Source organism: Ovis canadensis, chromosome 10 (genome assembly GCF_042477335.2).
Source record: "Ovis canadensis isolate MfBH-ARS-UI-01 breed Bighorn chromosome 10, ARS-UI_OviCan_v2, whole genome shotgun sequence".
NCBI classification, from domain to species: domain Eukaryota; kingdom Metazoa; phylum Chordata; class Mammalia; order Artiodactyla; family Bovidae; genus Ovis; species Ovis canadensis.
Window position 1 is genome coordinate 47,556,022 of NC_091254.1, and position 27,746 is coordinate 47,583,767.

General features: G+C 43.9%; 1 protein-coding gene across 1 annotated transcript in view; it reads left to right on the plus strand.

Annotated features, from left to right (window-relative positions):
- LOC138446783 (phospholipid-transporting ATPase IB-like) overlaps positions 1 to 20,649 on the plus strand; it is a 97,761-nt gene extending 77,112 nt beyond the window's left edge. Inside the window, exons 31-38 of the mRNA XM_069602123.1 lie at positions 581 to 642; positions 1,539 to 1,595; positions 4,474 to 4,581; positions 7,945 to 8,033; positions 12,849 to 12,941; positions 13,487 to 13,544; positions 18,395 to 18,434; positions 20,534 to 20,649. Coding sequence (XP_069458224.1) covers positions 581 to 642; positions 1,539 to 1,595; positions 4,474 to 4,581; positions 7,945 to 8,033; positions 12,849 to 12,941; positions 13,487 to 13,544; positions 18,395 to 18,434; positions 20,534 to 20,649 — 623 coding nt within the window. The remainder of the gene's footprint in view (positions 1 to 580; positions 643 to 1,538; positions 1,596 to 4,473; positions 4,582 to 7,944; positions 8,034 to 12,848; positions 12,942 to 13,486; positions 13,545 to 18,394; positions 18,435 to 20,533) is intronic.
- Positions 20,650 to 27,746: the final 7,097 nt, after the last annotated feature.

Consider the following 27,746-nt stretch of genomic DNA (forward strand, 5'->3'; position numbering starts at 1 on the left):
AGTTATGCTGGAGAAGAAATAGTGTGAAAAATGTGATGACAAACATCCCTAAAATCCTCATCTTGCTACTTGGCAGCACTGATTAGATTGTTTTTTTAAAAAAACTTTCTTTTTCTTAAAAAATATTTATTCGTATCTATTTATTCATTTGGCTCCACCGGGTCTTAGCTGTGGCGTGTGGGATCTAGTTCCCTGACCAGGACTTGAACCTGGCCCCATGCACTGGGGGCACGTCTTAGCCACTGGACCACCAGGGAAGTCCAGGGACTTTTAATTTATAGATTCCGCTAGCTGGTTTAGATGCATGTGACTCTAGGCTTCATAATCGCATCCACGTACTCCTTGCAGTTTATCTATTTATTTCTAAATCTATCTTTGGAGAAAGTAAGAAAAGGAAAAAATGTCACAACTGTGGTAGGCAAAGTAAGTATTGTTGTCCCTGACAGAACACTTGAGAAATGCGACCAATCATTGATAAATATTTTTGGTGTCCAGTATGGGTACCTTTAGTAAAAACAAATTTTAAAAATCTATGTTTCAGACTCTATAAAGATTAAAAAACAACTTTTTCACTTTTCAGATATGGTCTTGCAAAGTGGTTACACTACAGACTATTTGTTTCTTGGGAATTTTGTATATACGGTAAGATCATCCATGTGGATTATCACTTTTCCTAGTGTTTAATGAAACAATTGAAGCATTATAAGACAGCAGTGACTTTTCCAAGAAGGCACTGTTATAATGGTTGCATTACTTATGTTTCTAGAAATGTGAAATTCATATACATTGTTGTTATTCGTACAGGGGGGTGCTCTTTTGTGCCTTATCATTACATAACTTGCCTTCGTGATGGCTTCAAATCAGCCCATGAAAGTCTACCTTTCAGGGCTGCTTGTGTAGATAACTCACCATTATTTATTCAACTAGTCTCCAGTTAGTGGATGTGAAGGTTGTTTGGGACCCTTTGCCACTATGAACAATGCTGCAAAGATGATCCCTTATGCCCATGAGTAACTATATCCTAGGATAAATTTCTGGAAGTGTAATTTCTGAATCAGAGGGTATTGTGAATCTTGAAAAACCTTGCCTATTTATCCCTAGTGATAGAAGTATTTGCTTCCCCACCATAGTTCAGGGCCAGTACTTTCTGATGTAGTCAGCAAAATGATAGTTTTGCAGTTTTTGCTTTGAGGGTCAGCACAGTCACAAGAGATTACAATCCACTTCTAATCTGAGTCAGATCTTCCACACTGTTCATAAAGAATATAAATAGAAGAGCTGAAGACATAAGCATGGATTTTCATCATACGGTACAGAGCTGCTAAATGAGGAACACTGATTGAAAAGTGTAGCATTTTCTCCATTACTGAAATGCAGCAAAACACTTAGCAACGTAATGACACCACAGCTCAGCAGACGTGGTGGCGCCACGGGGTGAGGGTCAGGAAGCAGGTGCGGAGGTGCAGATTCTGATGGAAAGTTTTAATACTTTCTCTCCAATCTCTTTCCCTTCCCGTTGCATCTGGCACCTTGCACAGTACGTTGTTGTCACTGTTTGTCTGAAAGCTGGTTTGGAGACGATGTCTTGGAATAAAGTGAGTATTTGTTAAGATATTTCCTCAGTCTAGTATGGTTGTTGGCACACTGATGTCCTTCTTCAGCTTCAGAAAGTAACAAGCATTTTTTTTCTGGTCTCCACATTTTACTTCTTGTGTTACATGTTTGAATGATGATTTAAACCAGAGGAAAGGCATACTAGCCATCTAATGGCTGTGGAATATCCATTTTCCTGCCTTACGTTTGAAACAGATTCAATTTATCATGACATTAATTGAGACCCTTAATTCACTATTATCCAAGTATAGAATGATAAGAGAGAATTTAGCAAATACAGACAAAAAGAAAAATACATATTGCTTATTCCTTTCAGTGTCAATGATGCTGACATTTTGGCTTCTACTCTTTGTCTTTGTTCTGTGTAGTCTCCCCCCACCTCTCTATAAAGACAAGGTTATAATGTACCTAATATTTTACAAGTTGCTTTTTTTCACTTAATGACAGATCTTTAATATTTTTCCAAATTTTTAATTTTTATGCCTTATTAATTGATGGAATAATGTTTCAGCACATGGATGCTTGTTATGTGCATTACTTTATTTATTAAAAAAATTTTGCATTATTTTTAGAATAATTATTTTAACTTTAGTTACTGTGAATGATATATAATCAATACTGTTATCAATACAGGTGTACTTACAGATATGAGTAATGATCTCCTCAGGATACTATTACAAGTGTAATTTCTGATAAATTAAGCAGAATTTTAGTTTTTATGACATCAATAATTTAAATAAATTGTATGTGTACCTACACATATATATTTACATCTATAAATAAGTTGTGTCTCAAGTTGTACTCAAAAAGTTTCTGAGGGAAAATGAATTTTTATGTGTTTGTCACTTTTGAAGAACTAAGTTGATTCAGCCTATGATATATTCCCTTTCTGATGCAATCAATTCAGAGTTCTGACTGCCACCATCCCTACTGGACCCCAACACTAAGTTGGAACCAAGGAGTTATGAGCAAAAATATTTTATTACAAATCATAAGGCAATCTGATTGTATTATACCATATTCATGGAGCATAGACCATTTCTGTCATCTGCACGTATTGAACCTCATTTGTGAATGAAGCAATAGTTCAAGGCCAAAGCACGCTTAGAACTACATGAGGTGTCCGGCCTAAGACGGATTGGGCACCTGCCTTCCAGCTCACCTGGGGGCTAAGAAGGAGTAGGGATGGAGGCAGGAGAGAGAAGGGCCTGTTTCTCACCTTTGTGCTGATGCTGCCCTGCCTACGGGGAGGGCTGAGGAGGCAGTGTCTTCATTGGGGAGAAGGGTGATGCTGGAAGTCACTGATCCGGTGCAGAAAGCAAGCAAGAGCAGAAAGACACAGAACACAGCTCTAAGCAGCAGTGGGGGCTGGCAGCCCCCAGAAGGTGATGATCCAAACAGAGACCCATCTGAAAATACTCTCGAAGCCACACAGAAACACCTCACATTGCATATGATGCATGATGTCGACTGTAAGGGAACTCTTACAGGAAAACTCACTGCAGTTCTGAAGAGTCTGAAGTTCATAGCTTCAGACTGATCCTCTTCTCCATCAATCTGTGTTATCACGAGACAGAGATCTGTTTACTCTAATCAGAGGAAGAATTGTTTGGGTTAGAGGTTGTTTTTAAGGAGTGTGAAAAAGTGCCTTTGAAAATGACTCCTAAACAAATAATATATACTCTGAGAAGTAGCACATTTGGGTTTTTTTCTCTATAGTTTTTGTTCAGAGATGACTAAGTAATGAGCAGTTGCTCATTACTAAAAAGTAATTGTAAAAAGTACTACTAAATAGTAAAAAGTAATACTAAAAAGTATTGAGGAAAAGAACCAAAATCCTATTAGGATAAGAGGGCTTTCTAGGTGGCTCAGTGGTAAAGAATCCTCCTGCCAATTCAGGAGACACAGGAGACTCAAGTTCAATTCCCAAGTTGGGAAGATCCCCTGGAGTAGGAAATTGCAACCCACTCCAGTATTCTTGCCTGGGAAATCCCATGGACAGAAGAACCTGATGGGCTACAGTATATAGGGTCTCAAAGAGTCAAACATAACTTGACAACTAAACAAAAACAATTAGGATGAGAACATTTGATCTAGTCTAAGCCAGTTGCCTTATTACGTATAGATAATACATCTTAGGCCTGCTCAGTTTAAGTGGTATACCCACTGTGGCTAAGGGTAGAACATAGGTCTCCTAGTTGTTTTCCTCACTATTCCCCTGCTAACACCAACTGCTCAAAGCAACAGATCTCAGATCCACAGAAGGGTCTACTATTTTAGCATCTATCATTGGAGAATCTGGTACCAGTTCCCAGACTCAGGCCTGGTCAGTGGTTCTTCAGCTACAGTCTCAGCCAGAATGGCATATACAAAACCTACCAGTTCCGGTCAGTCTAAGGATCACAACTACTGCCATTGTTCCTCAGTTATTCACAATACATTCAAATTTTTATCTCTCAATGATTTGTATTTAAATTTTTTTTTTTTACTGTAAAGAACTTTGTATTAATAAACAGACAGAAGCCCAAGTCTCATTAAATCACCCACCAATTGTAATGAACCACATCTGTTGAGAGTTGATCTTTTTGCTGAAGACTCTGAACACCACTTGGCTTGGGTGAACAAGAACAGTTGTTTTTGATACTTGCCAGACAATGGTGCCTTGAGTTCATAGCAAAGTATTCTGAGAAAGATGTTAGGAAGTCTCAGATAGCAACAAATTGAAAAAGTATCAGCTTCTTCATATGAGAACTTATGGTGTGGACAAATGGATTTTGATAGTTGATTAATAGCGTTTTAAAAAATGTCCTTTCAAGTAGAGGAGGCTGAAACATTTCCCTGCCGCTCTTCTGTCTACAGTTCACCCATTTGGCCATTTGGGGCAGCATAATGATTTGGCTGGGGTTTTTTGCGGTTTACTCCTCCCTCTGGCCCACTATTCCTGTTGCTCCTGAGATGACAGGACAGGTGAGTGTGCTCTAAATCTCTCCCTCTCACTTTCGAAAGACAGTCTTGCCAGAAACTGGGTTTCTGTTTGATAGTATTTTTCTTTTAGCACTTTGAATTTATGGGCCCAATGTCTTCTGGCCTGTAGTGTTTCTGATGAGCAATCTGCTAGTGATCTCACTGAGGATCCTTGTATGTGGTGATTTACTTCTCTCTTGCTGCTTTCAAGATTCTCTTTTTGCATTTTGAACGTTTCAATGAAGGTATTAAATTAAGTTAGTACTATATTTAGGTTTTATATGCCTGTGTATTTAATTGTGACTGGTGATAGGAGCAAGGTCCGATGCTGTAAAGAGCAATATTGCATAGGAACCTGGAATGTCAGGTCCATGAATCAAGGCAAATTGGAAGTGGTCAAACAAGAGATGGCAAGAGTGAACATCGACATTCTAGGAATCAGCGAACTAAAATGGACTGGAATGGGTGAATTTAACGCAGATGACCATTATATCTACTACTGTGGGCAGGAATCCCTCAGAAGAAATGGAGTAGCCATCATGGTCAACAAAAGAGTCCGAAATGCAGTACTTGGATGCAATCTCAAAAATGACGGAATGATCTCTGTTTGTCTCCAAGGCAAAGCATTCAATATCACAGTAATCCAAGTCTATGCCCCAACCAGTAACACTGAAGAAGATGAAGTTGAATGGTTCTATGAAGACCTACAAGACCTTTTAGAACTAACAGCCAAAAAAGATGTCCTTTTCATTATAGTGGACTGGAATGCAAAAGTAGGAAGTCAAGAGACACCTGGAGTAACAGGCAAATTTGGCCTTGGAATGTGGAATGAAGCAGGGCAAAGACTAATAGAGTTTTGCCAAGAAAATGCACTGGTCATAGCAAACATCCTCTTCCAACAACACAAGAGAAGACTCTACACATGGACATCACCTGATGGTCAACACCGAAATCAGATTGATTATATTCTTTGCAGCCAAAGATGGAGAAGCTCTATACAGTCAACAAAAACAAGACCAGGAGCTGACTGTGGCTCAGATCATGAACTCCTCATTACCAAATTCAGACTTAAACTGGAGAAAGTAGGGAAAACCACTAGACCATTCAGGTATGACCTAAATCAAATCCCTTATAATTATACAGTGGAAGTGAGAAATAGATTTAAGGGATTAGATCTGATAGATAGAGTGCCTGATGAACTAGGGAATGAGGTTCATGACATTGTACAGGAGACAGGCATCAAGACCATCGCCATGGAAAAGAAATGCAAAAAAGCAAAATGGCTGTCTGGAGAGGCCTTACAAATAGCTGTGAAAAGAAGAGAGGCTAAAAGCAAAGGAGAAAAGGAAAGATATAAGCATCTGAATGCAGAGTTCCAGAGAATAGCAAGAAGATATAAGAAAGCCTTCTTCAGCGATCAATGCAAAGAAATAGAGGAAAAGAACAGAATGGGAAGGACTAGAGATCTCTTCAAGAAAATTAGAGATACCAAGGGAACATTTCACACAAAGATGGGCTCGATAAAGGACAGAAATGGTATGGACCTAACAGAAGCAGAAGATATTAAGAAGAGGTGGCAAGAATACATGGAAGAACTGTACAAAAAAGATCTTCACGACCCAGATAATCATGATGATGTGATCACTCATCTAGAGCCAGACATCCTGGAATGTGAAGTCAAGTGGGCCTTAGAAAGCATCACTATGAACAAAGCTAGTGGAGATGATGGGATTCCAGTTGAGCTGTTTCAAATCCTGAAAGATGATGCTGTAAAAGTGCTTCACTCAATATGCCAGCAAATTTGGAAAACTCAGCAGTGGCCACAGGACTGGAAATGGTTAGTTTTCATTCCAAAACCAAAGAAAGGCAAATGCCAAAGAATGCTCAAACTACTGCACAATTGCACTCATCTCACATGCTAGTAAAGTAATGCTCAAAATTCTCCAAGCCAGGCTTCAGCAATATGTGAACGGTGAACTTCCTGATGTTCAAGCTGGTTTTAAAAAAGGCAGAGGAACCAGAGATCAAATTGCCAACATCTGCTGGATCATAGAAAAAGCAAGAGAGTTCCAGAAAAACATCTATTTCTGCTTTATTGACTATGCCAAAGCCTTTGACTGTGTGGATCACAATAAACTGTGGAAAATTCTGAAAGAGATGGGAATACCAGACCACCTGACCTGCCTCTTGAGAAATCTGTATGCAGATCAGGAAGCAACAGTTGGAACTGGACATGGAACAACAGACTGGTTCCAAATAGGAAAAGGAGTACATCAAGACTGTATATTGTCACCCTGCTTATTTAACTTATATGCAGAGTATATCATGAGAAACACTGGACTGGAAGAAACACAAGCAGGAATCAAGATTGCTGGGAGAAATATCAATAACCTCAGATACGCAGATGACACCACCCTCATGGCAGAAAGTGAAGAGGAACTAAAAAGCCTCTTGATGAAAGTGAAAGAGGAGAGTTGGCTTAAAGCTCAACATTCAGAAAACGAAGATCATGGCATCTGGTCCCATCGCTTCATGGGAAATAGATGGGGAAACAGTGGAAACAGTGTCAGACTTTATATTTCTGGGCTCCAAAATCACTGCAGATGGTGACTGCAGCCGTGAAATTAAAAGACGCTTACTCCTTTGAAGAAAAGTTATGACCAACCTAGATAGCATATTCAAAAGCAGAGACATTACTTTGTCTACTAAGGTCAGTCTAGTCAAGGCTATGGTTTTTCCAGTGGTCATGTATGGATGTGAGAGTTGGACTGTGAAGAAAGCTGAGCGCCGAAGAATTGATGCTTTTGAACTGTGGTGTTGGAGAAGACTCTTGAGAGTCCCTTGGACTGCAAGGAGATCCAACCTGTCCATTCTAAAGGAGATCAGCCCTGGGATCTTTGGAAGGAATGATGCTAAAGCTGAAACTCCAGTACTTTGGCCACCTCATGCAAAGAGTTGACTCATTGGAAAAAACTTTGATGCTGGGAGGGATTGGGGGCAGGAGGAGAAGTGGACGACAGAGGATGAGATGGCTGGATGGCATCATTGACTCGATGGACGTGAGTTTGAGTGAACTCCGGGAGATGGTGATGAACAGGGAGGCCTGGCGTGCTGCGATTCGTGGGGTCGCAGAGTTAGACATGACTGAGCGAGTGAACTGAACTGAACTGAACTGAACTTATTTAATTGATTTAGTAGTTCTAGATTCATAGGACTGCAGTCAGATGGATTCATATCCATGCCTTTCCTGACATCCCCAGGTTGTTTTTTTGTGGCGGGGAGGAAACTGAAAGCTGCTCTTGGTCCTCATTGTTGGCAAACAAAAAGATTCTTATTGAAATGTCCCTTATCTCTGCTTATTTGCAGGGCAATATGGCTCTGGTGTGTCCACACTTTTGGCTGGGCTTTTTCATAGTCCCGATTGTGTGCCTGATTCAAAATGTAGCGTGGAAATCGTAAGTTGAAAAATGAAGTGGAAACCAGAGAATATATTATCATAGTTAATTATCCTTTACAATTGTATGGCTCTCAAATTAAACACTTAGTTTAATGCCACCCTGTGAATATTAAATGTCATGGAACTTTTAAAGGCAGAAAATGCCCTTTGCTTTTTGACACTGGAGATTTACCACCAATCAATTTAGGAAAAAAAAGTTGGAATTAAATGTATGAGAGGGAAATTTGGTAGAAATAAAGTTCATAATTTTTTTCTGAAAGGAGGTCCATTTCTTCACTCTTTAGTGTGGAAGTCTTATCTACTTTATAGGGAAAAAAATGTGATACCAGATGATCACAGATTAAGAATTAATGATAAAATAAGAACTAGAAGGGAAATATTGAAATTAGAAAGTCATTCTTTACTTTCAAAAAATTTGGCATAAGAGTCTTTCAAATCCATTTCTCCCAGAATATTTAAATATTAGATTGAAAAAAGTGTTAGACATTCAGTCATGTCTGACTCTCTTGCAATGCCATGGGCTGTAGCCCACGAGGCTTCTCTGCCCATGGGATTCTCTAGGCAAGAATCTGGAGTGGTTAGCCATTCTCTTCTCCAGGGGATCTTCCTGACCCAGGAATAGAACCTGGGTGTCCAGCATGGTAGGCAGATTCCTTTATTGTCTGAGCAAATATTATTAGATTTGTTGTTCAGTTGCTCAGTCATGTCTGACTTTTTACAACCCCGTGGACTGTAGCACATCAGGCATCTTTGTCTTTCACCATCTCCCAGAGCTTTCTCAAACTCATGTCCATCACGTCAGTGATGCCATTCAACAGTCTCATTCTCTGTTATTCCCGTCTCCTCCTGCTTCAATCTTTCCCAGTGTCAGGGTCTTTTCTAATAAGTCGGCACTTCACATCAGGTGGTCAAAGTATTGGAGCTTCAGTTTTAGCATCAGTCCTTTCAGTATATATTCAGGACTGATTTCCTTTAGGATGGACTGGTTGGATCTCCTTACTGTCCAAAGGACTCTCTAAGAGTCTTCTCCAACACCACAATTCAAAAGCATCAATTCTTCTGCACTCAGCTCTCTTTATGGTCCAACTTACATCCATATATGACTACTGGAAAAACCATAGCTTTGACCAGATGGACCTTTGTCTGCAAAGTAATGTCTCTGCTTTTTAATATGTTGTCTAGGTTGCTTATAGCTTTTCTTCCAAGGAGCAAGTGTCTTTAAATTTCATGGCTGCAGTCATCATCTGCAGTGATTTTGGAGCCCAAGAAAATAAAGTCTGTCACTGTTTCCATTGTTTCCCCATCTATTTGCCATGAAGTGATGGGACCAGATGCCAAGATCTTAGTTTTTGAATGTTGAGATTTAAGCCAGTTTTTTCACCCTCCTCTTTCACTCTCATCAAGAGGCTCTTTAGTTCCTCTTTGCTTTCTGCCATAAAGGTGGTGTCATCTGCATATCTGAGGTTGTTGATATTTCTCCTGGCAATCTTGATTCCAACTTTGCTTCATCTAGTCCAGCATTTCTCATGATGCACTCGGCATATAAATTAAGAAAGCAGGGTAACAATATATAGCCTTGATGTACTCCTTTCCCAGTTTGAACCAGTTTGTTGTCCCATGTCTAGTTCTAACTGTTGCTTCTTGACCTGCACATAGGTTTCACAGGTAAGGTGTCTGGTATATCCGTCTCTTGAAGAATTTCCCACAGCTTGCTGTGATTCACACAGTCAAAGGCTTTAGTGTGGTCTATAAAGCAGAAGTAGATTTTTTCTGGGCTTTCCCAATGGCTCAATGGGTAAAGAATCAATTTGCAATGCAGGAGACACAGGAGATGCATGTTTGATCCCTGGGTGGGGAAGATCCCCTAGAGAAGGAAATAACAACCCATTCCATTATCCTTGCCTGGAAAATTCCATGGATGGAGAAGCCTGGAAGGCTACAGTTGATAGAGTTGCTAAGAGGTGGACATGACTGAACGACTTTACTCAGTCACTCAGATGTTTTTCTGGAATTGCTGTGCTTTTTCTATGATCCAATGGATGTTGCAATTTGATCTCTGGTTCCTCTCAGTTGGTTCAGTTCAGTTCAGTCACTCAGTCGTGTCCACCTCTTTGTGACCACATGGACTGCATCACAGCAGGCCTCCCTGTCCATCACCAGCTCCTGGAGCTTGCTCAAACTCATGTCCATCGAGTTGGTGATCCCATCCAACCACCTCATCCTCTGTCATTAACTTCTCGTCCTGCCTTCAATCTTCCCCAGTATCAGGGTCTTTTCCAATGAGTCAGTTCTTCACATCAGGTGCCCAAAGTATTGGAGCTTCACCTTCAGCATCAGTACTTCCAATGAATATTCAGGACTGATGTCCTTTAACATTGACTGGTTTGATCTCCTTGCAGTCCAAGGGACTCTCAAGAGTCTTCTCTAACACTACAGTTCAAAAGCATCAATTCTTTGGCGTTCAGCCTTCTTTATGGTCCAACTCTCAAATTCATACATGACTACTGGAAAAACCATAGCTTTGACTATGTGTACCTTTGTTGGTAAAGTAATGTCTCTGCTTTTTAATATGCTGTCTAGGTTTGTCATAGCTTAACATCTGGGAGTTCTCGCTTCACATACTGTTGAAGCCTAGCTTGGAGAATTTTGAGCATTACTTTGCTAGACTGTGAAATGAGTGCAATTGTGCAGTAGTTTGAACATCCTTTGGCATTGCCCTTTATTGGGACTGGAATGAACCCTGACCTTTTCCCATCCTGCGGCCATTGCTAGTTCTATATTTGCTGGCATGTTGAGTGCAGCACTTTAACAGCATCATCTTTTAGGATTTGAAGTAGCTCAGTTGGAATTCCATCACTCCACTAGCTTTGTTCGTAGTGATGCTTCCTAAGGCTCACTTGACTTCACACTCTAGGTGTCTGTCTCACACTATCATGGTTATCTGGGTTATGAAGATCTTTTTTGTGCCGTTCTTCTGTGTATTCTCGCCACCTCTTAGTATCTTCTGCTTCTGTTAGGTCCATACCATTTCTGTCCTTCATTGTACCCATCTTTGCATGAAATGTTTCCTTGGTATCTTTGATTTCCTTGAAGAGATCTCTAATCTTTCCCATTCTAATGTTTTCCTCTGTTTCTTTGCATTGTTCACTGGGGAAGGCTTTCTTACCTCTCTTTGCTATTTTTTGGAACTCTTCATTCAGATGGTTATATCTTTCCTTTTCTCCTTTGCCTTTTGCTTCTCTTCTTTTCTCAGCTATTTGTGAGGCCTTCTCAGACAATCATTTTGCCTTTTTGCATTTCTTTTTCTTGGGGATGGTCTTGATCACTGCCTCCTATACAATGTCACAAACCTCCGTCCATAGTTCTTCAGGTACTCTATCTATCAATAGAGTAGATCTAATCCCTTGAATCTATTTGCCACTTCACTGTATAATTGTAATTGTAAGGGATTTGATTTAGGTCATATGTGAATAGCCTAGTGGCTTTCCCTACTTTCTTCAATTTAAGTCAAAATTTTGCAATAAAGAATTCATGATCTGAGTCACAGTCAGCTCCTGGTTTTGTTTTTGCTGACTGTATAGAGTTTTCCATCCTCTGCTGTGAAGAATATAATCTTCCTGATATTGGTACTGACCATCTGGTGATGCCCATGTGTTGAGTCATCTCTTATGTTGTTGGAAGAGAGTATTTGCTAGGCCAGTGCATTCTCTTGGCAAAACACTGTTAGCCTTTGTCCTGCTTCATTTTGTACTCCAAAGCCAAACTTGCCTATTATTCCAGGTATCTCTTGACTTCCTACTTTTGCATTCCAGTCCCCTATGATGAAAAGGACATCTGTTTTTTGTTTTGTTTTGTTTTGTTTTTTTTGGTGTTAGTTCTAGAAGGTCTTATTAGAAGATCTGAATTTTTTTTTTTTTAACTAAGTCTAACAGAAAGGGGGTGGGTAAAAGACTAAGGTGTTACAAATCCCTGTCTCCAATATTGAAGGTAATTTTAAATGTAAATGGAGAAGGAAATGGCAACCCAGTCCAGTGTTTTTGCCTGGAAAATCCCATGGTTGCAGGAGCCTGGTAGGCTTACAGTTCATGGGATCACAAAGAGTCGGACATGACTGTGCAACTTCACTTTCACTTTAAATATTAAAGAACTCATGAAATTTTAAAAAAAGATTTTAAAAAATCTTTATTTGTTTATCTGGCTGCATTGGGTCTTAATTATGGCACGCAGGATCTTAGCTGTGTCATGTAAGATCTTTCGTTGCAGCACATGGATTCTTTAGTTGTGGCACACAGGCTCAGTATTTGTGGTGTGCAGGCTCAGAAATATCTAGGCTTTCACAGAGAGTCAGCAGTGTTTGAGGTGGCTGGTTGCTAATTCACATTGTCCAACTCTGGAATGCGCTCGGGGCTTCCCAGGTGGCACAATGGTAAAGAATACACCTGCCAATGCCAGAGACATAAGAGATGCGAGTTTGATCCCTGGTTGGGAAGATGCCCTGGAGGAGGGCGTGGCAACCCTCCAGTATTCATGCCTGGAGAATCGCAGGGACAGAGGCTTCTGGCGGGCGATAGTCCCTGGGGCCGCAGAGTCAGACACGGCTGAAGTGACTGAGCAACAGCAGCAGCAGCAATGCTCTCAGCTACCAGGAAAGTAGACGCTGCTGTCCACACGCAGACAGGACATGCTGCCTCGCATCCCTCCACACTGCTTGTAGCCAAGGGGTGTCCAGCTGTCATCCAGGAGGGGAGAAACCATGACTCCCAGTGTGCAGAGCTCATGTTTTATGTCCCTTTTCTCTTTCCGTCTCTTACAGGATTAGAAACACCTGCCACAGAACTTTGCTGGAAGAGGTTCGGGAGATGGAAAGCAGTGGAGTTCAGGTACTTCGCAGAGACTCTTCACAGAGGTGAGGCAGTTCCCTTTTTCCTGACTTTTGTGAAAAACCTGTTTCCCTTGCTCTTTCCCCCTCCTGCCCTTTCCCTCCCAGGGGTGTGGGGATTGACCCGCCATGATTTCCCAGGTCTTCTTGGCCTCTTGAGCATCGAATCGCCAGCAGGGCAGGCCCCCCTTCTGCTGCACCCCTCCACGGTCTTCCTTTCAATCAATGGCTTCTTGGCCCCCAGTCCTGAGGTCCTCCTCACTTCCTCTTCCTCACATCCCATGCCCAAGGCGTCAGGAAATCCCGTTCCTCTCATCAAGACTTTAACCTCTGCATGCACACCAGCTCCAGAGAGAGATCAGTTCCAACTGCTTGACATAAGCTGTCCTGAGTGAAAGGACCACGGGCCTTCTCAGTAACCATGTCAGACGTTTGTTCTGGGCTTTCACTGGAGGCCTGGGTGTGACCTGGAGTTTCCAGTCAGTGTTCTCTGAATCTGGAATGTTTTTGCAGGGGTTCTAAGGCAAAGAATCAATCTTTGGAATATGCTGAATATTTAAGTGCTTTGTTAGGCTTAAAGGAAAGGATGGAAAGCAACTGATGGTGTGGCTTGGGCGGAGAGACCCCAAAGCACATTTGAAAGTTCTAGGGGGAGGCAACATTGTAGTACAGGCAAATTTAAAGCAAATGAATGGGGTGATTAACCAATATCCATGTATTTGACACCTACTGAGTATGTAGGTCAGTTTTCATTCCAATCCCAAAGAAAGTGAAAGTGAAGTCGTGTTCAACTCTTTGTGACCCCATGGACTGTACCCCACCAGGTTTCTCCATCCATGGGATTCTCCAGGCAAGAATACTGGAGGGTTACCATTTCCTTCTCCAGAATCCCAAAGAAAGGCAATGCCAAAGAATGCTCAAACGACTGCACAATTCCACTCATCTCACACACTAGTAAAGTAATGCTCAAAATTCTCCAGGCCAGGCTTCAGTAACACGTGAACCGTGAACTTCCAGATGTTCAAGCTGGTTTTAGAAAAGGCAGAGGAACCAGAGATCAAATCACCAATATCCACTGGATCATGGAAAAGGCAAGAGAGTTCCAGAAAAACATCTATTTCTGCTTTATTGACTATGCCAAAGCCTTTGACTGTGTGGATCACAATAAACTGTGGAAAATTCTGAAAGAGATGGGAATACCAGACCACCTGACCTGCCTCTTGAGAAACCTATATGCAGATCAGGAAGCAACAATTAGAACTGGACATGGAACAACAGACTGGTTTCAAATAGGAAAAGGAGTACATCAAGACTGTATATTGTCACCCTGCTTATTTAACTTATATGCAGAGTACGTCATGAGAAATGCTGGGCTGGAAGAAGCACAAGCTGGAATCAAGAGTGCTGGGAGAAATATCAATAACCTCAGATATGCAGATGACACCACCCTTATGGCAGAAAGTGAAGAGGAACTAAAAAGCCTCTTGATGAAAGTGAAAGAGGAGAGTGAAAAAGTTGGCTTAAAAGCTCAACATTCAGAAAACTAAGATCATGGTATCTGGTCCCATCACTTCATGGGAAATAGATGGGGAAACAGTGGAAACAGTGTCAGACTTTATTTTGGGGGGTCCAAAATCACTGCAGATGGTGACTGTAGCCATGAAATTAAAAGATACTTACTCCTTGGAAGGAAAGTTATGACCAACCTAGACAGTATATTCAAAAGCAGAGACATTACTTTGCCAACAAAGTTCCATCTAGTCAAGGCTATGGTTTTTCCAGTGGTCATGTATGGATGTGAGAGTTGGACTGTGAAGAAAGCTGAGTGCCGAAGAATTGATGCTTTTGAACTGTGGTGTTGGAGAAGACTCTTGAGAGTCCCTTGGACTGCAAGGAGATCCAACCAGTCCATCCTAAAGGAGATCAGTCCTGGGTATTCATTGGAAGGACTAATGCTAAAGCTGAAACTCCAATACTTTGGCCACCTCATGCGAAGAGTTGACTCATTGGAAAAGACTCTGATGAGAGGAGGGATTGGGGGCAGGAGGAGAAGTGGACGACAGAGGATGAGATGGCTGGATGGCATCACTGACTTGATGCACATGAGTCTGGGTGAACTCTGGAAGTTGGTGATGGACAAGGAAGCCTGGCATGCAGCAATTCATGGGGTCACAAAGAGTCGGACATGACTGAGCGACTGAACTGAACTGAGTATGTACCATCAATAGTACTAAGTGTGATGAGAATGAAGAATGGCTAGAACTCTTGTACAATCAGTTTGGATAACTGGTCATTCTAATCCTAGGATAGATTTAAGCAAACACCTATCCTGTGACCCTTCAGCTCCATTTCTAGCTATTTACCCAAGAGAATTTAAAAAAAATATATGTGCGCATATTCAGATACATGAAGCCATAAGAAAGCCTCAATCAGATTCAACCCCTAAAATATTTCACTGAGACTCATTAGCAAATTATAGTCTGCCAGGCTCCTCTGTCCATGGGATTCTCCAGGAGAGAATACTGGGATGGGTTGCCATTTCCTTCTTGACCCAGGGATTAAACACAGATCTCCTGCACTGCAGGCAGATTCTTTACCATTTGAGTCACCAGAGAAACTCTGTTTTATATATATATATATATATATATATATATATATATATATATATATATATATATATATATATGTATGTATATGTAAAACTGTGAAAAATCAAAGATGAAGAGAGACTCCTCAAAGCCACAAAAGAAAAGAAGTTAATGACACAAAAGGGGATGCCCATGAGGCTATGAGAGGATTTCTCAACAGAAACCTTCCAGGCTGAGAGAGAGTATAGGGTGTCATGCTGAAGGAGAAAAAAAGTACCAACCAAGAATACTTCACTCAGCAGAGGTATACTTCAGAAGTGGATAAGAGATAAAGAGTTTTCCAGGCAAGCAAAAGCTGAAGGCATTCATCCCCACTAGACTGGTCTTCAAAGGGGGACTCCCCTGGTGGGCCTGTGGTTAAATATCCATCTGCCAATGCAGGAGACATGGGTTTGACCCCTGGTCCGGGAAGATTCCACATGTTACAGGGCAGCTAAGCCTGTGCCCCACAGCTACTGAGCCCACACACCACAGTTGTTGAAGCCTGCGTGCCCTAGAGCCCGTGCTCCACGGCAAGAGAAGCCCCTGCAGTGAGAGGCCCACACACTGCAGCTAGACAGTAGAGCCCGCTCGCCACAACTAGAGAAAAGTCCGCAGGCAGCAACGAAGACCCAGGGCAGCCAACAAAAGAAAGAGAAAGAAATGCTAAAGGGACTTCTTTAAGCCAAAGCAAAAGGGCACTAAGAAGTAAAAGGGAAAGGTGTGAAAGTATGAAAATGATAAAGGTAAACAAATAGTAAGATTCAGAATAACCTGATGTGAAGATGGTGAGTTTAATCACTTATAAACCTTCACTAATGTGAAAGTTAAAAGACAAAAGTAGTAAAAATAACTAAAACCACAATCATTTGTTGATGGATACGTGAGATAAAAATATGTAAATTGCAACATCAATAACCTAAAGCACTGCAGTTGTTTGTTTTAGTTGCTAGGTTGTCTCAGACTCTTTGTGACCCCATGGACTGTAACCCGCCAGGCTCCTCTGTCCTTGGGATTCCCCAGACAAGAACACTGGAGTGGGTTGCCATTTCCTTCTCTGGGGGATCTTCCCAATGCCAGGATCAAACCCATGTTGGTAAAAGTGTAAAGTTTCTAAGTGCACTCTACCTTGAGTTTTTATCAACTTAAAACAGACTGTTACCAATATGAATTGCTTTGTGTAAGCTTCATGGTAGCCACAAAGCAAAAACTTATATTAAATACGCAAAAGTAAAGAAAGAGGAATCAAGCTTATCACTACAGAAAATCATCAGCTCACCAAGGAAGAGAGCAAGAAATGAAAAAGTTGTAGGAGTTCAAGATTCTTGGTTCTCTCACTGTTGACTTTCCCGCGCGGTCCCCCAGTCAGCCTTGGGATCTGGAGAAGCTCTCATGCCCAGAGCTGACCTGTCTTGATGTACATTGTCAAGAGTCTCAGACCGGGACTTCCCTGGTGGTCCAATGGTGAAGAATCCGCCTGCTAATGCAGGGGACACAGGTTTGATCTCTGGTCTGGGAACTAAGATCCTGTATGCTGATCCCTGGTCTGGGGAGATTCCACATGTTGCAGGGCAACTAAGCTCACACTCTGCACCTGCTGAAGCCTGTGCACTCTAGAGCCCGTGCGCCACAAAAGGAGGAGCCACCACACTGAGAATCCCTCACGCACAAAACTGGAGAAAGCCTGTACAAAGCAATGAAGACCCGGTGCTGTCATAATCAAATAATTTGAAAAAGAATCTTGAACCACTGTAGATGATGGCTTTGCTGCAAGAAAAGGAAACTGGGGCAAAGAGTCTGAAAATACATGCCATAAGATCTCCAAGGTACTCTCAGAGGCCTGAGAAAAACAGGACATTCATTGTCCAGTTCAGCTCTTTGGAGGAAACAGTTAGGACGGCTGTACATGAAGCAGTCATATACAGATGTGAGAGTTCGACCATAAACAAGGCTGAGTGCCAAAGAATTGATCCTTTCAAATTATGGTGCTAGAGAAGACTCTTGAGAGTCCCTTGGACAACAAGGAGATCAAACTAGTCCGTCCTAAAGGAAATCAACCCTGAATATTCATTGGAAGGAACGATGCTGAGGCTGAAGCTGAAGCTCCAATACTTTGGCTACCTGATATGAAGAGCCAACTCATTGGAAAAGACCCTGATGCTGGGAAAGATTGAGGGCAAGAGGAGAATCAGGTGACAGAGGATGAGAAGTGGGTGACAGAGGATGAGATGGTTGGATAGCATCATCAACTCAATGGACATGAGTTTGAGTAATAGTGGGATATATGTATCTGGGCTATAGTGAAGGACTGAGGAGCCCAGCGTGCTACAGTCCATGAGGTCACAAACAGCTGGACACGACTTAATGACTAAACAACACAAGAGATGCTCACAGCAAAATGCTATCTTAGAAGAAGCATCTTCCTGAGAGTCTCTGGATAATATCCATTTTGTTTTAAATGTAAGAACATTCTCCAAGTGATAAGAAAGTTTTCTTTTTTTTACTTTTACCTTGAAACTTTTTTTTCCTCCAACAAATCCCTTTAAATCTGGTTCCCAGGTGGCACTAGTGGTAAATACCTTGCCCATCAATGCAAGAGACACAAATATGCAGGTTCAATCCTTGGGTTGGGAAGAACCCCTGAAGTAGGAAATGGCAACCCACTCCAGTATCCTGGCCTGGAGAATCCCATGCACAGGGGAGCCTGGTGGGCTACAGTCCATGGGGACACAAAGAATCAGACACGACTAAAACAACTTAGTACGCAACGAACTAAAGCCAGTCTGTGTTTGATTTAGGTCCAAGGTGGAGGAAGTGAATCTCCAAAGGTCCGTGAGTCCCAAGCCCTGTCAGGTGGTCTTCCGGAACAACTCTGTTGACCTAGGTGCCCCACGTAAGTCACGCACACAACATGGAGAGGCCACTGACTCATAGAAGGATGGGTGGTTAAACGTGAGGTCCTGCTCCTTGAAGGCACATGATGAGTGAAATAAGCCAGACACAAAAGGACAAGTACTGTGTGACCCCGCAGACATGAGGTCCCCGGAGCAGTCAGATTCTCAGAGGGAGAGCAGGGTTTCCAGGGGTGGGGTGAGGGGAGTCTCAGGTCAGGGAGGCAGAGAGTTCCGGGGCCAGAGGGTGGGGGTGTCTGCACAGCCTTGTGTCTGTTCTTAGTGCCACTGGACTGGACACTTCGTATCCTTAAGATGGTAAACGTTATGCTACATGCATTTAACCACATTTTTTAGAAGGTGACTGCCTGAATTTTTTTAAACCATTAATGCAAAACAAGGAGACCATTTAAAATGCAAACACATCTTCATTTTATAAGGGTGGGGCTGTTTTCATATTTTTATTTTTCACAGCCCTCCGTGTTTCTGCATGTAGAACATTTAAGATAAAGTGAAGGACAGTGGTTTCTCCACCTTTGGCAGTTTGCATTGCTGACAGAGCCTGGACTTGTGCTTGGGAAGGGGAGGCCTCTGCGCTCAGAAAATCTTCTCAGGGACTTGCTGCCACAGGGCACTCCCTCCTGTCCCCACAGCCGCGCAGAGAATCCATGACACCTGAGAAGTGCCAACGCAGATTCCACCTTGAGATTCTGGGTGGATCCTTCCCGAGCGAGAGGAAGGTCGTCCCCGGGAATGGGAAGCCACTGATACCTGCATCCAGTCCAAGACTGTGGTGAAAATGGCCTAAAACAGTGGTGCTCCATGCACCGTCCGTAACCCAGGAGCAGAAGTGTCACCCGGGAAGTTGCTAGAACTGTTGGCTCCCCACCGCAGACTCACTGACTCAACCCTCTGGTGGCAGCGCCCACTCTAGTTGGAGAACCGCTGGTCCTGCCTTTGTGCAGGGTACCAGGCTTCTTACCAGCTCTGGGGTGGCTCTCCATGCAGAGAAGGCTGTGGACCACCACATCCCTCTCTCCTTCGACACACAAGCACATAAGCCAGTTCAGAACACCTGGACACAAGTTAGGTTTTCTTCTTCTAAAGAGCATGGCCACTCACGAGTAACTCCACTGTCACCAGTGAGCCATGGTAAACCTTGGGAGTGTGTGCAAGCAGCATGAGCTCGCTCTGGGTTGTGCTTTAATCTAAATGTATTAGGATCGTTCAAATGTGCGACTGTTCTAGATCTGATCTGTCAAGGTCAGAAGTTAGAGAAGAGCAAAAATATTCATCAGCTCTCCTCATTGCCCCACAAGAGCTGGTATCGTTTTCAGAAATGATTCTAGGATTGATTCTCCCAGAGGGAGAGAGTGCTAGTCAATGAGTTATTTCCTCTGGGAACTTCTACCCATGACCCTGTTATTCATGTCAACTCAAGTAAACCACTTTGAATAGTTAGTTAAATCAGCTAAAATTTAAAACAGAGACATTTCCAGCATGATGGACTTTTTTTTTTTTTCACCAAGTTTAATATTAATATTGCATGTTGTCCCCCAGCATGTTTTCAGCTTCAAAACTCACCTTTCTGGGTTCCAGTTGTAGGTTTTAGTTTCAAGACTCAGACTGTTCCAGGGCCCCTTCCCTTGAACGGTAGTGGGAAAATGTAGTGAGGGACCTGTGGGTCCCCTCTTGAGATGCTCAGACTGGGCTGGGCCACAGGCCCATAGAGACAGACATGAGCCCCTGGGCCCCTTGGCCAGGCTGCATCCTCCAGGACGTGGCTCTCAGGAGCATCAGGCACCACATCAGAATCCTTGGGAGAACTTTAAAAAGCACCCAGTGATGTCCAGCCACGCAGATCCATTGGCCCCAGACAGAAGGATGCAGAAAGGGCTTCTTCAGTGGTCCTGATGCAGCTAGGTTTGCAAACTGCTCTATCGCCAAGCCCTCCCCAGACTTCGCCACTCTCCCTGCCTCAGCCATCCCTGCCTGAGGTGGCCAATGTGTTCCAGTTGGGGAGGGGTTTTGATTTCTGTCACCAGAATGTTCACTGTACATATTTGCCTTCTAATAGCATCCCCATGCTTTGCTCTTTCAGATGGGTATGCGTTTTCTCAGGTAGAACGAGCTGTGATTTCTCAGGAAGAACTAGTCCGATCTTACGACACCACCAAAAGCAAACCCCAGAGGACTTTTTCTGACACCTTTGAGTAAGAGCTGGGTTCCCGAGTCCTACCCTTTTGTGTTCATTCTGGGGACAACTGCAGTGAACCAACGCTCCTCAACACTCCTTCTGTGACTCTGTGACTCCTCCTCCCTCCTGTGACTCTGGCCAGTTTATTTCTATACTGATTAAATCACTATCCTTGGGTATAAATGATGGGGAACCCTATATGCTTTTTCTTAATTTGTCTTCAATGTTTTACTTAATTTATTTATTTTTCCTGTAGCTGTGAGATGATTTATCAGTTGAGTCTGAAGTATAAAATTACAAAGTATTATGTTTCACCAAAATTTAAACTTTGGTACAGGTTGTTTTGGGGAAAAAAGGTCAAGGATGTTATGTTGCATAATAAGCTTGTCTTACTTTATTGGAAAGGGGTCATGCAGAAAAGTCACAGACTAAGGGGCACAGGCAGCATACAAAACATTTTTCTAAGTAGAATGTCCTGTCCTGTCATGTTGGAGTTATATCTGATGAGTATGAGATGTGCACCATATTCTTGGTTTCAATGAACTCATGTAATGAGTATAGTGTAGACTGATATTGAGCCTCAAAACCAGGTGTGCAAGAAAGACTGTATCTCATTCTCCCCTGATTCCCCCACATATCAGGGCCAATAGAAAATTCAACCCCGTTCTTTTGTTTTTCACCCTCTGTCATTATTGTGATTCTGCCTCAGGTGTGTATGAACTCTCCAGGGTTTCAGATGCTGCAAAGCACTGGGCTCCTCCATTCTTCCGTCATCTGCCCACAAAGGTCACCATTAAAGACACGTGCTTTCTTTTGGCCTGGCCATTTTATGAGGCTTCTGTGCCAGGGATAGGGCACTGGAGCCTTTGAGGAGCAGGGACCCCCATGCCCAGGGTCTAACATTCCTGTCTTAGGGCACACTGTCTACCCAGTACACTCTGAGGGGACAAAGAGATGTCTCTCAGATCTCTGCTGTAGTCCAAGGTAGAGAGCCCCCTTCCTCAAGCCCTGTTCTACCTCTTGACTTTTTAGAAGTGAAGACCAAGAATTCTTGTGAACTATGTCGATTTTCTGTGCTGCCAAAGACTCTTCTGAGGAAACAAACAGAAAATCCTGAGACCTGTTTGAATGGAAATGAGACAACAAGGAAAACACTGGGAGAAAAGCCCATAAATACTTCAAAAAGTTATCCACAAATATATAAAATGTGGTATAGCCATAATATGGAATGTTATTTGACTGTAATAAGAATGAAACACATACAAAATGGATAAACCTTAAAAACATTATGCTAAGTTTAAAAAAGCCAGTCCTAAGGGGGCTCATGAGCTTCCCTGGTGGCTCAATGGTAAAGAATCCACCTGCCAATGCAGGGGACATGGATTCAATTCCTGGGTCAGGAAGATCCCCTGGAGGAGGGCATGGCAGCCCTCTCCAGTATCCTTGCCTGTGAAATCCCATGGGCAGAGGAGCCTGGTGGGCTAAGCTCCGTGGGATCGCAGAGTCAGACACAACTTAGTGACTAAACAACATCTAGGGGCCACATACAACACGATTCCATTCACAAGAAAGTCATAAGCAAATCTATAGATGTAAAGGAGACTAGTGGTTGCCAAGGTCTGAGGGTGGAGGGGTTGAATGGAAGGTGGGGCGATTGCTCAGGGGCACAATGTGTCTTCTGAGGGTGATGAAAATGTTGTACATTTGGATGGTGGTGGTCGTTGCACAGTTCTGTAATAGTCTAAAAATACTGAACTATGTATGCACTTAAGGGTGGATTTTCTGGTATACAAATTATATCTCAATAAAACCATGAAGTTTTTAAATCACCTATTTCAAAAGTGATAAATTCAGAAATTTCAGAACTACCAGGTCCATGCTTTTATGTGTTTGTAGCAAAAGTTTATTATGCAGATAGTACAAGCTGCACACTTTGCTAGGGGACCAGCAGGAAACAAGGAAAACAAGTTGCCTGACACCATGCAAGTTACAGTGTGCTTAGGGAAAAAGTATTACATGCCTACTTTACTTTGACAGCATCTCACCTGTTCCCTGAAAAATATCCTTTCTCCAGCCAGTGAGGCTTACTGAGAAAAGATTTCCTGACCAAAAACCAACCCAATGATGGACTATCCTATGTTAATCATTTGGGAAAATGTCTTGTTCTAAAGTTCCTTGTTAAAGCCTCATTTCTGGGCAGGAAGCCTTTTTGGGAGGCTTCTTTGTGGAAAGGAACTTATTAATATTAAAGACATGTGCGGTCTCTTGCTGGCCTGCGTTTTCCAAGGCTGGTTGCTCAAGCTTTCGGTCCACTGTTGCTGTTTGATTGGTGTCTTAAGAACTAGGACACCAGGTGGTCTGTCCATTTCCTGGAAATACAGGCCAGCCTCAGCTTCAAGCGGCCTCGGGGATTTGATCCTTTCTGGGGATGTCTTCACTTGGTCCACTACTGATCCACAACCTAGTATTAATAGAATGAAACGCAATATTCTCCGAGAAATAAACGATTGTACACCCACGCTCTGAATTTGGATTTTGAACCTCTCAAGTTGGCATTTTTGTCTAGTTACCTTAAAGTTTTTACATTTATGAACTGTGCGCAGAGACAGCAGCCACATTCGATACTCTGAAAACCAAAAACAAACAAAAATTGAATAAGATACGCTTGCACAAGTCACTTCTCCAGAATTTTGTTTCTCCAGAACACGGATTCTCTGCGCGTTCGCCTCTAGGGCGCCTCTTTTCTGCGCAGGTGGCTAGAGACCGAAGGAGCGTGCGCAGGTGCGCCAGGTGCGGCGCGGGGCGGGGCCGAGCGGGGAGGCGCAGCGCGCGCTCGGAGAGCGCGGGAGTGCGCGCGGGGTAGAGTCCCAGGTGGTTCACTGAGAGCCGGCGGGTCCTTCCAGTTCGCGAGGCGAACGCCACATCCGAGGGCAGGAAGCAGGCCTTCCGAGGCGCCCCCCGGCAGCCACACCCTGTCCCAGCTCCTGAAAGCCACCTAAGTTCGCGGCTCCCTGGACTCTTTTTACCAACCTCGGTCCCTCCAGCCCCACCGGTTTAGCGCGGGACGCCGGGCCGGCCGGGCCTAGGAGGGGGAGGGGGTGAAGCCTTCGAAAGGGTCGGGGCTCAAACCGATGCGGGGGCGACTTGGGCGCTGGAAGGGCGAGACAGGCCTTCCCTCCCTCTGAGCACCCCCTTGCAGCCGCAGAGGAGCAGGTCCTCGGCGGGCGGCTACGGGGAGCGGAGACGGAGGTGGGCACAGGTGTGTGCGCTGCACGTGCTTGTGAGTTCGCTAGAGAGGAGAAGCGCCCTGAAACCCCGTTGGGCATCGCATGTCCTCGGACACAGGGGTGGGTCAGCCGGAGCCTGGCCCGTCTCTTCCGAGGTCCAAGCTCGCGGCTGTTCTGCGCGGGGACGCGCAGCTGGGAGACTCAAATTCGCGGCCCACTCCTCTACTTGCGGAGTTGGAAATTCAGCGTTCCCTGAAGCGTCTGGGGGTTAGCCAGCCAGTTCAGCTGGAGTCCTCACACGCACGATGCACTGCGGCCCGCAGGGGAGAAAGCCCGGGCGCCCAGCTATGGGCGCACGCGAGGAGCGCGCGGGGCCTCGGACGCACCTGCTAGCAGATCGTTAGTTTCTTGGCCCCTTAGGCGCCCAGGTCTGGCTGAGCTTCATGAGAGTGGCCAGGACCCATAAAACCGTGTCAGCGGTGAGTGCTTGGTGCCCAGTTCGGAAAGAGCATTGTACGTACCTTGGGTCTCTGTCTGGGGTGGCCCTGCTGTTGGAAGCCGCTGGGTTGCATTTGCAGAGCGGAACCCTGAACTCCTGAGCTTTTCAGAGCAGACGTGGGCTTCAAGGAAAGAAGCTTTTGGATTTAGACAGTGGGGATTTAGACCGTGGGAAGCGTGCTGTCCTCCCCTGGCGATGCAAAGACAATTTGCAGTTCCTCCTTGGTGCAGTTAGTGTGCACAGCTGAAGGTTGTTTTACTCCGCATCCTCCTCCTTTGACTTTGAGAAAAGTAAGGATTGGCTACTGTTTACACCTGCCCCGTATGGAGTGGCATATGGAGTGTTGAGGTCGTGAGGGTGTCCTCTCTAGACCAGGGAAACATCAAGCTCAAGGTTGAGGACTTAAAACTTCTAGCTTCAGTGGAAGCAAATCCTTCTGATTCTTTGGGTTCACCTAAGTCAAAGGGGGAGTATTATTCAGTAAAGGTATGCTATTAGTTTTCTTCTGCCTTTCAATAGATTCTGTTTGAAAACAGCTGGGTGACCTCATCGTGGTAGGATATGGTTGTGAAGCTATTGGAAAGTTTTGGGCAGTCACACAAATCCTTCTTTGAAAAGCAGTGCCTTGTGACTTTGGGCAGAGGGAAGGTGGAGGGGTGGAGCAGGTGGAGACTAGCAGTAAGGCGCTCCCCTCGGCATGTCCCAGAGGGCTGGGTGGGTAAATCCCAGCAGAATCCACCCCAGCACTGGGGGAGCCAGCTTCTCAAAGTGCTCCAACCTCCCACTGATTATGGTGTTGATTATTTAGTGTTGTCGCTGGGAGACCAGTGTCTTCTATTTGTGGGACCTCTTGGATGCTGTGTCATTTGGCCTGGGTCAGTCCAAACTGTGCAGAAACAAACCCTTCCTGGGATGTCACGTGCATACCTGCCCTGGTGCTCAGACCTCAGGCTTGAAGGGATGGAGATGTGGCTCTTGAGGTGGCAAGTAAGGAAACTGATTCTATGAGCCCTGTGTTCTGTTTCCTCCTCTCACCAAAAATCACATGTATGGAAAATACTTTCCCAGAAACCTGCTGTCTGGCTTTTAGTTTTGTTCTTGTTCTTTAGCTATTTGAACTTTTTAAACATCAAATTCCTGAAGCTTCCAGTGCAGGTGGTAACAGCAAAGAAATGTAGACCATTCTCAGCACTCTTCTGATCACATTATTTTGATTATTTCTCTGAAGGGGGCTTTATTTTCTCCATGGCCCCTTTCTGTTAGTTTGTTTTGATAGCTGCATATTTGACTGCCTTAGATCTCAACTAGGTTAAAGCAACATTCAAAACTCCCAGCTCTACACAGCCGTCAGCAAACACTCAGCCTCCCGTCATTTGTTGTTGTTCAGTTGCTAAGTCGTGTCTCAATCTATGACCCCATGGACTGCAGCACACCAGGCTCTTCTGTCCTCCTCTGTCTCCTGGTACTTACTCAAATTCATGCATGTTAATTCATACAATTTCTCATAAGTAAGGATGAGGAATAAAATTCATTCACTGTTCTAGAAATTGTTCTGAGTCAGGGAAAACTCTACAGAAATCTTTTCCCTTGAAATAATGATTCAAAACTTTTAGAATGCTGCAAGTCAGATGGAAAAACAGCAGGGGGCAGGAGAGACCCTTTTCCCTCTGGTCAGCAGCGCGTTCCCTGATTTAGGAAGAAAGAAGACAGGTCCAATGCTGACATTTGTAGCTTTTCCACCTACCAGATCTGCATTTGTTTTGTCCACAGTTTACATATTTTTCTATTCCTCCCTCCTCCCTAGCACTGAGTGAAAATCAAATTGGCTGTGTATTAACAGCAAATCAAACATCTGGGCTGACAGTGAATATTTGTTTCACATGATTTGCTCCCAGAGCAGCAGCTGAGGCCTGGAAGAGCATTCCATCCTGGTCACGCAGCTTCCTTCTACTTCAAGATATTAGGATGTGTTCAAAGAGGGTTTTCCACTTCCCTGGTGGCTCACACGGTAAAGTGTCTTCCTACAATGCAGAAGACCGGGGTTCAATCCCTGGGTCGGGTAACCCACTCCAGTACTCTTGCCTGGAAAATCCCATGGACGGAGGAGCCTGGTAGGCTACAGTCCATGGGGTCGCAAAGAGTCGGACACGACTGAGCGACTTCACTTTCACTTTAAAGAGGGTTTTAGGGGGGAAAATATGGTACCTTTGTGTACAGAGTAGGAAATATTTCCTAGAAAGTACTGACTGGGAAAACAAATGCCAGTAATTCAAACAAATTTCAAGTGGTGGGCATTATATTGTGTTCAATAATTGTTAAGTAGTTGTTGAGTTACTAAGACGTATGTGACTGCAATCCCATGAACTGCAGCACACCAGGCTTCCCTGTCCTTCACCATCTCCTGGAGTTTACTCAAAACTCCTTTCATCCTCTGTCGCTGCCTTCTCATCGTCAAGTTACCTGAATGAATTTATAAAAGGTGCTTTGGAAACAGTAGTATTCAATATTTTTAACCCCGTATACCCAGTGATTAAAATAATTTTCCTGTACCTTCTTGAATGATGTTGAGAAATTTCAAAAGACGTGGTTTGTCTGTTTTTTTCCTATCAATTTTTTTTTTATTGGTGTATAATTGCTTTATGGTTAGTTTCCTCTTCCAAGTAGTCAGTGATCTGAAAACAGTGAATTTTATGCTTGCCCACCTCAGAGATTCAGAGGTGTCTGCCTGCTTTGGTTGGGAAGGAATCAGCTTCATGGTGGGTGCAACTAGGACGTATCCTGTGACTAACAGGAGATAAATGTTAGTTTGCGTCTCTTGTCTTTGATCAAGCCTCTTGCCCTCTTTAGTTCACCTGTCCAGGCCATCTTCAGATCCTGGTAGAGTTATCACAACGACGTAACCTTGGCACCTCTGCCGGAGATGGTTGCATCCCCCTGCCCCAACATACCCACATGCCGACCCCCTGCAGAGTCCGCCTGCCTGACCTCTCCTCCCTGTCCGGGGCCCCAGCACCTCTCCACGGGCCCCTCCGGTCAAGAGGCCCTGCTGTCCGTTTTCAGACCTGTGTGTCTTTGCAGAGGCTCCAGTCCCGCCTGAAATGCACCGTCTCTTTCCTTGACCCACCTTAGATGTCTCCCTCCAGTCTCCTCTGAGCTCTGCTTGGACCCGTTTTAACATCACACACCTTGTCTGCATCCTGTGGACTGAGAATCTCTTCACTCACATTTCCAGGGCTGCACGCGTGCTGTCCATTTGGTAGATGCTCAGTGAACCCTTGCTGGATAAATAGACTTCTGGCCAGGTCCAGGGCTGAACTTTTCTGCAGGTTTAGTTTTGGTTCTCTGGCCATGAGTGGCCCATAAACTGGACTTTTAAAACTCATGGAAGGCA